General features: G+C 41.1%; 1 protein-coding gene across 2 annotated transcripts in view; it reads right to left on the reverse strand.

Annotated features, from left to right (window-relative positions):
* The window catches only part of LOC129701451 (slit homolog 3 protein-like), a 561,975-nt gene that overhangs the window by 143,589 nt on the left and 403,437 nt on the right, over nt 1–14,949 (reverse strand). For both annotated transcript variants that reach the window (XM_055642634.1, XM_055642635.1), the window contains 2 exons: nt 7,889–7,960; nt 860–931 (listed from right to left, as the gene is read on the reverse strand). In XM_055642634.1, the coding sequence (XP_055498609.1) occupies nt 860–931; nt 7,889–7,960 (144 nt within the window). The remainder of the gene's footprint in view (nt 1–859; nt 932–7,888; nt 7,961–14,949) is intronic.

Here is a 14,949-nt window from a genome sequence, read left to right on the forward strand (position 1 = left end):
AGGCCACAGGGAAATAAGCAGGGAATGGGCCAGAGAGAGCACAAAGAGCTGTCACAGACTCAGTCCCTCCCCTCTTCGTTGTTGGAGGAAATGAGAATAAGAAAAAAAGACACAAAGTGCTAGAGTAACTCAGCAGGTCAGACAGCATCTCTGGAGAACATGAATAGGCGATGTTTCGGGTCAAGACCCTTCTTCGAAAGAAGAGCTTTGACCCAAAACTTTACTTATCCATGTTATCTAGAGATGCTGTCTGAACCATTCAGTTATTCCAGCACTTTGTTCTTTTTTTGCAAATCAGCAACTGCAGTTCCTTGGGTCTAATGAGAATATGAGATTGGGCAATCAAGGTTAAACTTGCTGCTAACGCCTATTTTATGTGCAGTTCAACGCCAAAGGCCTGGGTTCACAAATCTATGATATCCTACATGGTAGAATGCTGCTTTCCCAAAGGCTTGCTCAGCATTAAATTGCAAATAAATTCTAGTTCAAAGTAACACAAGGAGTTGGTCGGGTGGAATTACTCAGCCTGACAGCATGCAGGAACAAAATTATATTAACTGCGGAATATCAGCATGTTGTTTTAACTCTTTCTCAGTGTCAGACTCAATAAGTCTTCCAACTAATGCAACTGCTTCAATCGTTACAATTTCTTACACAATCACAATCTCTTTCAACAAGTCATCAGAGGAAACGGAAGAAAAAGCACAAAATAATAGAAAAAAATACATGGAATAGAAGGCAGATTGGAATAAGGGTAATTAACTGTACCTTTTAGAGTCAAATGATGAGATAATAAAACATCTTGAACATATTATGCAGCCATACAATGAACAACCTCTTTATTAGGCTCCATACTTACAGTGAGGTCAGAGATCGCAGGCCTTGAAATGCATCAGCTGCAATTTCTGAGATCTGGTTCTTACTCAGGTCTCTGTTGGGAGAAATAAAATGTGGCATAAGTTTCATTCTTAAAAAATACTAGTTGCAAAAATGGGAGGAGAGGGTTACTGAGCGGTGAATGGTGCGAGTTCAGTCTTTTTCCTTCCCCCTCACATTGTGTTATTCTTGCACTGCACATCAAACCCAAGAGTCTGAATTCTTAACTAATTAGATTTAGGTGTTGATTGAGGCTTCAGGGAGAGCTTATCTTAAGTGAGGAACACAAACAAATGGAATGCGCACACAAGAACATCGTGCAATATCTGGCTTAATGACCATGCCACCTCCAGGCAAAATAAAGGAAGGGTAATACTGCTTTCATTACTTGAACAGTAATCTAGATTTGAGAAATTCAAATCCCTACATAGTACTTTTGGAATTTAAAATCAATTTGGTGTTAAGTTTAACTGTGTTGCTGTGGGATTTATGTAAACACATGTTTGATGATCAATGCAGTCGGTAAACCAAATGTTGTCTGACTATTGATCTCAGAGGGGATCGTAGGCCTAAAGAGAAGAAAGCAAAGGAACATTGCTTCCCTTTTAATTATGTTTTCGAGGATGTAACTAGTAGCGTGGATAGGGGAGAACCAGTGGATGTGGTGTATCTGGACTTCCAGAAGGCTTTCGACAAGGTCCCACATAAGAGATTAGTATACAAACTTAAAGCACAAGGCATTGGGGGTTCAGTATTGATGTGGATAGAGAACTGGCTGGCAAACAGGAAGCAAAGAGTAGGAGTAAACGGGTCCTTTTCACAATGGCAGGCAGTGACTAGTGGGGTACCCCAAGGCTCAGTACTGGGACCCCAGCTATTTACAATATATATTAATGATCTGGATGAGGGAATTGAAGGCAATATCTCCAAGTTTGCGGATGACACTAAGCTGGGGGGCAGTGTTAGCTGTGAGGAGGATGCTAGGAGACTGCAGGGTGACTTGGATAGGCTGGGTGAGTGGGCAAATGTTTGGCAGATGCAGTATAATGTGGATAAATGTGAGGTTATCCATTTTGGTGGCAAAAACAGGAAAGCAGACTATTATCTAAATGGTGGCCGATTGGGAAAGGGGGAGATGCAGTGAGACCTGGGTGTCATGGTACACCAGTCATTGAAGGTAGGCATGCAGGTGCAGCAGGCAGTAAAGAAAGCGAATGGTATGTTAGCTTTCATTGCAAAAGGATTTGAGTATAGGAGCAGAGAGGTTCTACTGCAGTTGTACAGGGTCTTGGTGAGACCACACCTGGAGTATTGCGTACAGTTTTGGTCTCCAAATCTGAGGAAGGACATTATTGCCATAGAGGGAGTGCAGAGACGGTTCACCAGACTGATTCCTGGGATGTCAGGACTGTCTTATGAAGAAAGACTGGATAGACTTGGTTTATACTCTCTAGAATTTAGAAGATTGAGAGGGGATCTTATAGAAACTTACAAAATTCTTAAGGGGTTGGACAGGCTAGATGCAGGAAGATTGTTCCCGATGTTAGGGAAGTCCAGGACAAGGGGTCACAGCTTAAGGATAAAGGGGAAATCCTTTAAAACCGAGATGAGAAGAACTTTTTTCACGCAGAGAGTGGTGAATCTCTGGAACTCTCTGCCACAGAGGGTAGTTGAGGCCACTTCATTGGCTATATTTAAGAGGGAGTTAGATGTGGCCCTTGTGGCTAAGGGGATCAGGGGGCATGGAGAGAAGGCAGGTACGGGATACTGAGTTGGATGATCAGCCATGATCATATTGAATGGCGGTGCAGGCTCGAAGGGCCGAATGGCCTACTCCTGCACCTAATTTCTATGTGTCTATGTAAGTTTTATTTCGTTTTTGGAAATTTTTCATAAATATATGAAAGTCTAACTATGTTTCCTAAAAAATCTTTACTTCAATTTCAGATTTATCTCAGAATCTGAGACACTGCGAATTATTTTTAAAATAACAACTTTGACAGCAAGCAGAATCCAAATGACAAATAGGTGCAAAACTTGGCAAGAAATAATACAATATTTACCTGATCTGCCCTATGTGAGATTTGAGTATATGACCACATCATGGTAGCTATTTTTTATAGCACCCCTACAAGCACAGTTATGGTCAACCAAACCAGCTGTTTGAGAAGGCAGTCCTCTGTACCCTTCAGCAGACCAGGATGGCAAATAACATCCACAGCCTGAGAACGAGTCAAGTCAAGAGAGTTTATTATCATGTGTCCCAGATAGGACAATGAAATTCCTGCTTTGCTTCAGCACAACGGAATATAGTAGGCATGAACGCAGAACATATCATTGAGTCCCTCTACCATTATATAAATATATACACACATCAATAAATAAGCAGATAGAGTGCAAATAAACAGATAATGGTCTATTAATGTTGAGAGATTTGTTTCAGTTGAGTTTAATAGCCTGATGGCCATGGGGAAGAAGCTGTTTCTGAACCTGGACGTTACAGCCTTCAGGCTCCTGTACCTTCTACCTGAAGGTAGCGGGGAGATGAGTGTGTGGCCAGGATGGTGTGGGTCCTTGATGATGCTGCCAGATTTTTTGAGGCAGCGATTGTGATAGATCCCCTCGATGGTAGGGATGTCAGAGCCGAAGATGGACTGGGCAGTGTTTACTACTTTTTGTAGTCTTTTCCATTCCTGCGCGCTCAAGTTGCCAAACCAAGCCACAAATGAATAAATAGCTGTAAACGCTATGCTTATTTATGAATGACAATGGGCAGCAGAGTGGCGCTGCTGATAGAACCGCTGCCTCAGAGCACTAGAGACCAGGGTTCCATCCCGACCTAGGGTGCTATTTTTGTGGAGTATGCACATTTTCCCTGCGACCGTGTGAGTTTCCTGCAGGTGCTCCCATTTCCTCCCACATACCAAAGACTTGCGGGCTTTGTAAATCACCGCTATGGGGAGGGAGTGGATGAGAAAGTGGGATTACATAAATCTTGTGTAAATGTGATTGATGGTTGTCATGGACTCGAAAGGCCTGCTTCCATGCTGTAAATTGCAATCAATGTCTGAAGAAGGGTCTCGACTGGAAACATCGCCTATTCCTTTTCTCCAGAGGTGCTGTCAGACCCGCTGAGTTACTCCAGCTATTTTTGTCTATCTTCAAAGAAAAAACTGATACTGGAAGAAAGTGTAAATGAATCTCAGGAAACCATCAAACTCTAACCTAATAGAAAATCAGCAACTTCAATGGAATAGAAGAAGGGAGACAATTGGTAAGAACAAAGGTCAATGCAAGTAGCCTTTGTCAGGGCCTATTCACAATGGCCTTATGGGCACCGCATGCCCAATCTTATCTGACATGAATGCAGAGAGCCCACACTTCTGGGAACATTCTCTCCAGGTTTGAGTACCATGGCCTGAGTGGTATGAGAGACTTCAGTTGTGCACTGAAGTTCTGCCGCTGAAGTGCTCCTGAAACCATTGGTAGCTGACAAAGGTCAGTAGCATTTGGTGTGAAGAATGTCAACTTTTATAAATTATCCCTTACTGTCTCTGAATCAAAAACAATAAAAACCACAAAAAAATGAAAACATGTTTTAAAAGTAGTTCAAAATAAATATGTTTTAATCACGTAAAAAAATGAAATGGGAATAAATGAATAAATAAGCTATTCACCTCCCCCCTTTGTTTTGAACAAACTGACACTGTAGCCCTGCACCCCCCCCCCCCATTGAAATAATTGGAGTCATAGAGGCCCCTCAGTCCAATTGATCCACACTGACTATTCAGCCCCCATTTACATTCATTTCATTTCATTCACCTCACATTCCTGTCTGCTCCCCAGCTTCTAGTACTGACCTGCACTCCAGGAATAATTGACTGCGTTCGATTAACATAACAACCTATGTGATAGACACAAAATGCTGGAGTAACTCAGCGGGACAGGCAGCATCTCTGGAGAGAAGGAATGGGTGAAGTTTCGGGTCGAGACCCTTCTTCAAACATCTGCAGTTCCTTCCTACTCATTTTGTCAACAACCTATGTGTCTTTGGCATTTGGGTGGAAACCGGATTACCCATGGGGAACAAAAACGAAGAGGACCAGAGATTACCTGGTCATGTGGAGAATGTGCACAAAGACAGCTCCAGACATCCGGTTTCAACCCAGATCACTGGAGCTGTCAGGCAGCTCAACAGCTTCACTACTGTAGAGTCATGTAGTCATACAGCATGGAAACAGGCCCTTCAGTCCAACTCACCCATGCTGATCAAGATGCCCTAACTAAGCTAATCATTTTCCCCGCATTAGGCCCAGAACCCATTAAACCTTTCCTATCCATGTAGCTATCCAAGCGTCTTTTAAATGTTGTTATTGAACCTACCTCAACTACCTCCTCTGGCAGATCATGAAAAAGAGTGAAAAAGTTGCCCTTCAGATTCCTACTAATTGTTTTTCCCTCTCACCGTAAACCTATGGTTCTCTGGTTCTTGAATCCTCTCCCTTGGGTAAAAGACTCTGCGCATTCCCCCTATTAATTATCCCTCATGATTTTATAAACTTCTGTAAGATCAATCTCTAGCCTCCTGCGCTCGAAGGAATAAAGTCCCAAGTGCTGCTGAATGAAATTGTATTATAAATGCTGGGGAATCTGAAGATGATTGAACTCTGCCAGTGGACTCCATGGGAGGCCATCTGCAGTGTGCCCTGACAGTTATGGCATCTACTATTGTCTTCAAAAGAGGAGAAAAAAAATTTGACAACTAAGTCAGGTGTTGATGTGAAGCTTCACATTCATGGTGCGGTGTGGTGATCAGCAACCTGAATGCAGGGGTGTCTATGACATAAAAATCTGAAGTTTATCACCAGAAATGCAGACAAAAATTGCCCTAAAAGTAATTGCCCTGAAAATCGCAGCCTTTCATCCCTACTTAATGAAGGCACTATGTTTTCACTGGCTCAGAACCTGAAAGCAGGCACATGCTGTGAATGTGGTTCCAGTGAGAGCAAGATGCCAGCTGGTTCGTATATTACACCAAGGACTCTAATTATCATTGTTACTATTTTAACAGATAAGTTAAGAAGGCACTTAATTAGGAAATTACTTTGAGAGACTGAAAGATCTGATCATAACTGGCTCATGAAACCAAGGGGAAACATAATACATAGCAGAATAAATTCAAAATTAAACAGCACCAACATTGCTTTTTTTCTCCTGTTACACACTTACTCTCGCAATGTATTTATTGATCTTCTGAATGAAATAGTGAAAATATATAATGTCATTAATGATTGTAAGATCAATGTCAATTATTGGATAAAGGTTTGAACCCAGCGGAGAGTGTTGTACTCTCAAAATGATGGTTAAAGATTTCCACGTCAAATTTATCAACCCAATCCATTTATTCAGTAGCTGGCTGTTTTAGGAGAAAATGTGATCTTTCGACTTTGCAATGATGATGCTACTGTGGAAATGATGGTTATTGGTATTGGAGATGTTCAGGACTCCAAGATAATCATTAATATCAATTAATATTGAGGAATCACATGAGTGTGTGTGCTCATTATTAATAATTTAATTAAGTAGATAAATAGGAATGTTCAATATGAATAGTTAATGTTAAATTCATGTGAATGTTAAGGATATTGTAGTTAAAACAATAATCAGACTTTACCGCTGGTGATAAACAATAACAAGGATTGGGGAAGTTACAGGCAAATGTATTGGTGCAGTGTCAACACCAGGGTTCCAACAGATCTCCTGATGCAGTTTCAACAGCCAGTTGTAAAATTATCTTCCAGATATTTAATCGTAATGGCATGAAACAGTTGGGTTGCAGGGTTGCGCAGTGGTAGAGCAGCTACCTTACAGAGCTCACAGCACCAGAGACACAGGTTCGATCCCGACTACGGACGCGGTCTGTACGGAGTTTGTCCATTCTCCCTGTGACCGCGTGGGTTTCCTCCGACATCTTTGGTTTCCTCACACACTCCTGCACTCCAAAGACGTACAGGTTTGTAGGTATCATCATCCTTAATGTGTGTACAATAGCGATAATGTGCAGGGAACACTGGTCGGTGCGGACACGGTGGGCCAAAGGGCATATTTCTGTGCTGTATCTCTAAGCTAAGTTGGCCTATCATCTGTGCCATTTTATTATAGTTCCAACGTTTCCACGTGTAGCCTTCCCCACTTTCCTATGTGTAGCAGAGGTGCTGCCTCACAGCGCCAGAGATCTGGGTTCAATCCTGACCTCAGGTGTTGTCTGTGTTGAGTTTGCACATTCTCTCTGTGACTGCATGGGTTTCCTTCAGGTGCTGCTTCCACATCCCAAAGGCGTGGTGGTTTGTAAGTTAATTGGCCTCTGTAACTTGTCCCTTGTGTGTCGGGAGCGAATGTGAAAATGGGAAAACATAGAATTATTGTGCACTAGTGAAGAATGGTTGGCATTGACCTAGTGAGCCAAATAGGTGACCCATAAGGCCTGCACCTTTATCCAGAACTCTGAATCCAAGAGTGTGAAGGCCCAAGTCACTGAGTATATTCAGGAACAGATATCGATATATTTATGGATATTAAGGAAATCAAGGCATATGTGTTTCATGCTAGAAAATGACTCCAAGGTGAAAAACATGCCATGATCTCATTGACTGGTGGAATAGCCACGATGGGCTGAGTGGCCTACACTTGCTTCTGTTTCTTGCAACACATATGACATGGATAGCATTATAACCAACCAGGAATTTTAAATCTTGATTCAATTCAGATGAAGATTCCTATTCTCTGAAGAATCTAATTTTCCTAACAACATGTCGTCTTGTTGAATGCACTGTGTTTTGACTCTGCTTCTGACATTCTTGGTCTGTTTACCTCTGAAATGAAAAAAAAAAAGGCTAAGAGGGGGAAGCAGTAAGCAATGCCAAAGGGAGTACGTTCCCAGAGTCTCCTGGGTGATGATTCTGTTAGTGCATGACCCCACAGCCCAGTTTTCAATATCCCTTTGTTTACTCACATCCGCTTGAGCTTTTTATATTGAGTGAATGCTCCGGCTCCCACAGTCTTGATCAAATTTTGTTCCAGTCGTCTGCAGAGTTAAAGAATAAATAGAATGAATAACATTTCAGCAACAGAATCCAAAGCATGCTGATACTTCACCTGCAGTTTCTGAAGCAAAAGAAATCGGATCATTGATTTGGGCGAGATGTTCATAACAACATCAGGTTGGAAATCTCAAGGCTAAGGAATATTAGATCCGCTTCACATTATTCTGACACTCCATACCCTTTGTGATGTGCATACTGTCGGTGTGGACTGAACCCAAACTACAAAGTGCCTTGATTGCACTAGTGTCTCGGGGTATTACTTTTGTCTTTGCACTATTTTTTTTTAAATGTTTTTATATATGGAACTATTGTTTTAGTTTATTATGGTGTACATTGAGTACTATGTGTGCATATCTGTTGCACTGCTGCAAGTAAAAATGTAATTGTTCCATTTCAGGATAGACCATAAAACACACATGGATTAATTCTTGAGCCACCCCAACCCTCTGCACTTGTATGCCCTCCTCCATTAAAGTGTGAGAATCTGCATTTATTGTTCCATTATCGAATTGTATGCCTGAAGAAAATACAGACGTTTTGTGATGATGGAACAGGTGTTTGGAATGATCGATGGTAGGACTGAGAGGAATAGTCAGATAGATGTACAGTCTCTTGGCCAGTCTCTTAGGTGAATTGAGGACTAGCGGACATAGGTTTAAGGTGAAGAGGGAAAGATTTAATAGGAATCTGAGGGGTTTTCACACAAAGGGTGGTGAGTGTATGAAACAAGCTGACAGAGGAGGTCATTGAGGCAGGAACTATCCCAACGTTTAAGAAACAGTTTGAAAAAGGTACATGGATAGGACAGGTTTAGCGGGATATGGGCCAAATGCAGGCAGGTGGGACTAGTGTAGCTGGGACATGTTGGACAGTGTGGGCAAGCTGTGCCGAAGGGCTTGTTTCCATGCTGTTTGTCTCTATGACTCAATGGTAAGCACTGAAAATCAGCTCTGAACCGATGACAGATCCTGTGTCGTTCTCCAGTGCCTCTCTTCACAGTCGCACCCACACACCTTGTAACGCAGCAGACTGCAGCCCCAGCCAGTCTGGGCTTAAGCATCCTTGCACAGTATGCTCTAGGCTCCAACAATGAACTCTGAGAAATCGCATCAGTGAATAAAACACATTCAAAACTGCGACACAGGCCTAGCCTTGATTGGGCAAATTAATGATCATGCATTTGTCTCCTGAAATTTTCCATCACTAAACACGCTCACCTTCCTCTCAAAAATCTATCCATTCTTTATTCACATTTCTTGTTTATTTAACAGTGAAGCAGGGAATTAATGTTCCCTATTCTCTTCCTCCGCCCGCTCTCAATTAGGTGGCTTTGTGCTGCTATTAATCTGCTTGCCATATTCCAACACCAACCCCCCACGATAAGCAGGTAAAAGGTTTAGTACACATATTAGCACCCTCTGGGCTTTTGTCACTACAGCTGATGGATTACCTAGAGAGGGCCAGGGAAAATCCTGAAATTGCTGCTTGAGTTGTACAAGTAATATAGAATACTGTTTTATAAAGTCAGTTAACTGACAAAGGCTAATATTCTCCTTTGTGCATTTGCTCTAGTTAATCTGTAAATAGGTTTGTGAGTAGCATATAATGTTATTGATTAGAGCTGCAGCTGGAGAACGTTTATGGGGTTACTGAATTCCTGTCTTCAATACAAGATTTGACTTTGATAAAGTCCCACAACGCAGAGTCTTCATTCCATGCAGAACAAACTACCTGCCTGGTGAGCTGGTGTTGAGGTAGCACTAGGACATTCCATACTGTGCTGCTGCTGCTCATTGAAAACCTTAGTCTAATGTTAACTACATCACACCCACCTGCTACCTCACACACTTTGCAAGTTTAAAACACAACCTTTTGACCAACACGTGGGTTCAATCATGTTTTTACTGCAGTGGCGTCTGAGTTTCTCTTGTAGAAAGTAAGGCACTTTAAGTGCATGTTTAAATCTGCCTATTGAATTGGGGCATGTACATAGACTACCAAATGACTACAGATGTTTCTTATGTTATATGCTTATTGTAAATGGTAATTTGTTAATGGGAAACGTTGACTGTTGGGAGAGAACATTCATCAACATTTACAATTTAACATTATATTTCCAAGATATCAATTTACTGAATATCTGACAGTGGACTATGCAATGGCTAGAGTTGCTGTCTGTGGTCTACCAGGCATTCCAGAGTTCCACACAGTTTGGGATTTGATGAACTATGGCAGCAAAACTAGCAACAAAGCCCCATAAGAAATGTGAGCAAAATACAAAGTGCTGGAGTAACTCTTCTTTGCCTATCCATTCCCTCCACAGATACTGTCTGACCCACTGAGGTATTCCAGCACATCGTATTTTGCTCAAGATTCCAACATCTGCAGTTCCTTATGTCCCCATTAGAAACATTTTGAGCAAAACCTTTTAATCAGAAATCATTTAAGCCTGTGTGCTGTAGTTTTGTAGACAAGTGGATTGGAACAAAAATTTATGTAAGAACAAACATTTATGTAACTTAAATTGATAACCAGAATTTGCCTCAGTGGAGTTTGGCAGTGGAGCACATGGAGGAGGCCCGGTGGGTCACAAGCAAAGAAAGACAAGGATCAAGTTCAAATAAATTAACCCTAAATAGAGATTGTTTTCCCACAAGACTGAATTTGAACCTAATTCAGGTTTTGTGAATCATATGAAATTCATGTACCGTTTGTGAATACCAAACATGCCACGGAAGCTGGATTGTTACAGATGAGATTAAGGAAATAGAAAGATAAAATGGTTCTTCTCAAAACATTTTGATGGTTGAACAAATATACTTCAAATATAGAGGACGATTTTGTCTTTGGAACTGGTGAGCTCCAATTCTGAGAACTATAGTCTGCACTCTGTGTCTTCTTCTTTGCTCTATCAATTGTATTTGAATTTGACTTGATTGTATTTGTGTATGGTATATTTGATCTGTTTTGGATAGTACTCAAAACAATGCTTTTCACTATACCTCATTACATGTGATAGCAATTAAGCTAAATGTAAACAAGCTTCCACTAACTGAATGTGATGATGATCAGCAAAACAAAAAGTGCTGGAGAAACTTATTGGATCAGGCAGCGACCATGGTGGGAATGAACAAGTGACATTTCAGGTCTGAACCATTCTTCAGGCTGAATGGGATAGAAAGTTGGAAAAGGGGTAGAAAGTGGAAAAGAGGTGGTAGCGGGACAAAGCCTGGTAATATCTGATGATGATCATATGGGTGTTTTTTTTATAATGGAAACTGACAGATGAATATCGCCAGAGATAGTTCCTCCACCTGTCAGAATGTTGCCATGTAACCTTTGATGTCAACAGAGGCAAGGAAGCCTGATTGACTCAGCCAAAGGTTCCTAAATCTGCTGCTTGACCCATTTCCCCACTGCCCCCCTTAATTATGAGACACATTGAATAAAACTTTTATAATCATTGTGTCCAAACTTCTGACTGCACCAAATTTTGTTCCTCAGTTTATACACCTCGAGGTCTAAATTGATAGAAGGCACACCATGAAGCTACTTGCTTCTTGTTACAAATAAAGGGGAAAAATGAGAGGCATAGATAGGGTAGACAGTCAGAACCTTTTTTCCGGAAATGTCAAAGACTAGGAAGCATGGCTTTGTGAGAGGGGGTAAGTTTAAAGGAGATGTGCAGGACACATTTTTTTTTACACAGAGGATAGTGGATGCCTGGAATGAGTTAGCTGGGGTGGTGGTGGAGGCAGATGCGATAGCACCATTTAAGAGGCTTTAAGATAGATACATGAATATGCATGGAATGGAGGGATAGGGATCATGTGCAAGTGAGAGGTTGCTTGTTTAACCTGGCATCATGTTTGTCAGGGCCGATGTATCTGTTCCAGTGCTGTACTTTTAAATGTTCCATGTTCTAAGTATGGGTATGATTTCATCACACTTTTAAAATGCATTGCTGTTTATAAGTGAGCCAACATCAGCAGCGGATGCATTGGCACCATTGTGATGGGCGCTGTTTACTCATCTGTGGGTGCATGATATGGACAAGCACCGTGGATATTGAGTGTGAAACTCCAGGAACCCAGCTGGAGGTTCATCCCAGAGTGGAAATGTCAAGGACTAGAGAGCATAGCTTTAAGTGAGAGGAGTAAAGTTTAAAGAAGATGTGTAGAACAATTTTTTTTTGGAAAGAGTGGTGGATATATGGAAAGCACGCCATGGTTGGTGGAGGAGGCAGATGATAGTAGCATTTAAGAAGTCTTTAGATAGGAAAAGGAGGGATATGGATTACGTGCAGGCAGAGATTAGTTAAATATTCAGTTGAACTTGGCATCATGTTTGGCAAGGATTTTGCAGGCTGAAGGGCCTATTCCTGTGCTGTGCTATTAGTTTAGTTTAGTTTAGAGGTACAGGGTGGAAAAGGCCCTTCGACCCACTGGGTCTGCACCGACCAGCGATCCCCGCATATTAACACTGTCCCACACTCTAGGGACAATCTTTACATTTACCAAGTCAATTTACCTACATACCTGTACCTGTATATCTTTGGAGTGTGGGAGGAAACCGGAGATTTCTTGGGAATACTCACATGGTCACCGGGAGAATACCCGTAGTCGGGATCGAACCTGGGTCTCCGGCACAGCAAGCGCTGAAAGGCAGCAACTTTACTGCTGCAACACCATGCCGTCCCTATTCTATGTTCTTGCTCCTTTTTGGATTATTTTCAATTGTTTCATATGTCGCAATTGTGTCGCAATGGCAGTGCGTCTTGGAAGAGGTTAATAATGCATTGGGACAGGCAGCTTACCAGCAGAAGGGCTTAATCGTCGAGAAGCATTTTTTTTTTCTGAATTTAAAGCTGCAAGATATGCAAACGTATTGAGAAGCAAGTGTCATCAATGTCACAGACGAAGGGAGCTCAATCCATTCATAAATACTTAATTCCACAGGGATCAAAATGATTCCTTCAACTTTTAAAAAGGACGGGCTTTATTTTAACATTATTAACAAAATTAAGTAATTCTATTAAAGAGTACTTCAGGAATTGGAATACATTGACATATCTGCAAATTATTTTCCCCTCTGAGGCTCCAAATTTCTTTGATATTATAACCATTCTTCCTAGTATACCAAGATCAGATTGTGCAGGAAAGACATTGCACTGTATTGAGAGAGCAGAAGATGTTCACAAAAATGTTGCCTGGAATAGAGTGTACAAATTATGAAGAACATTTGCTCAGCCTTGCCTTGTTTTCACTGGGGCATCAAAGACTTAAGGGCATCTTGAAAGAAATATAGACGATTATGAGATGCATAAATAGGATAGATAGTGAGGTATTTCCCTGGGTAGAAATGGCAAATACATGAGGACATATATTAATAGTGGGAGGAGGAAGGTTTAAAGGAGATTCATGAAAAAAAGGTTCACACAGTGGGAACCCACAGGAGATGTCAGAAGAAGACTGATAGCAATGTTTAAAATGCAGCTAATCAGACACATGAACAGGAAGAGAATAGAGGGATAAGCTCCATGTGCAGGTGGATGGGTTTAGCTTACATTGACATCATGTTTGGTACAGACATGGTGGGCCGAATATTCTATCCCTGTGCTGTTCTATGTTATGTGTCCTAAAATTAATTCCTTCAGTGGCACAGTGGTTCAGCTGGTAGAGCTGCTGCCTCATAGCAAAAGAGATCTAGGTTCAATCCTGACCTCGGGTGCTATGTGCAAAGTTTGCATGGCGACTGCGTATGTTTCCTCCCATTAATTGGATACGATTTACAAAGTCATTCCATGTAACTGATTAAATGGACGTGACAGTCATCATAATCGGCAATATTAAACATATAGTGACCTGCATTACCCCGTAGTCAAATGTTGCTGTGTGCACAAGGATATAAATGTTGAGCTATAGAATATATAGTTGGGGCATGTTGTTCAAAGGTGATAAACAACATGCATATTTGGCATATTTTTATTCTTTACTTTTTAGGACTGAAACTTTTCACCTCAGGGCACGGATGAAACTCCTTCTGGTATAACTGGTCATTCTGCTATATGATCAAATGACAGCCGATAAATCAACCAATTTTCTTAAAGAAAGACAGTACAGTTGGTATCCACCAACTTCACCCGGCTTATAATAGATCTGTAGAAGTGGAAAAAATTGTTATCATTAAATCATAACAAATGCCATTGGCGTTTGCAGCTCTGATTCAATGGTAGCTTCTTCGAATTCAAGATTCACATCAGAAGCATCTTGAAGCAAAATAGTCCCTCTCACACTTCTGTCTAGCATTTAACCTCTTGTTAATATAAATTAAACACATTGCCTGATCATTTCTCAATGCATCTTTGACAGCTTACTGATTACAAATTAGCTGCTATGTTAGTTACAAATCACTGCAACACATAATTGACTGTGAATGCAAGCAACATATGTGCAAGTTCTCCTTTCCCTGGGCAGACTGTATTTGAAAGCACACAATTTGAAACTACGGATGGACGCTTCTCCAATCCCACCATTTTTCCCGTATATTTTTCTATTTCCATTGAAACCAGGATCTGGAACGTTCTGTAAGATTATGATTCAATGACCATATCAATTCCAACTCCATATTCTTATCATTGTCCACATTACTATCCAACAACCTAGTAATCTCTCCATTGAAAGCACTCAATGCCTGAAAGCCCAGAATGGGGAATTGTAAAGATTTTAGGAGCAGAAACTTCTCTACCTCAATCTGAAATTGCTGAATCCTTAATCTAAAAATATGACTCTTAGCTCCAGTCTCTCTAATCAGGGGAAACATTCCCCCAGCATTTGTATTGTAATGTCCCTTGATAGTTTATGCTTCAAGTAGATATCTCTTATTATTCCACTCTGTATGGATTTTAGGAATAGCACATTCTAACTTTCCTACTAGGAAAATCCCTGTCCTCAATAATTGTATCAATTGC

The sequence above is a fragment of the Leucoraja erinacea genome, chromosome 11, assembly GCF_028641065.1.
Source record: "Leucoraja erinacea ecotype New England chromosome 11, Leri_hhj_1, whole genome shotgun sequence".
Taxonomy (NCBI): Eukaryota; Metazoa; Chordata; class Chondrichthyes; order Rajiformes; family Rajidae; genus Leucoraja; species Leucoraja erinaceus.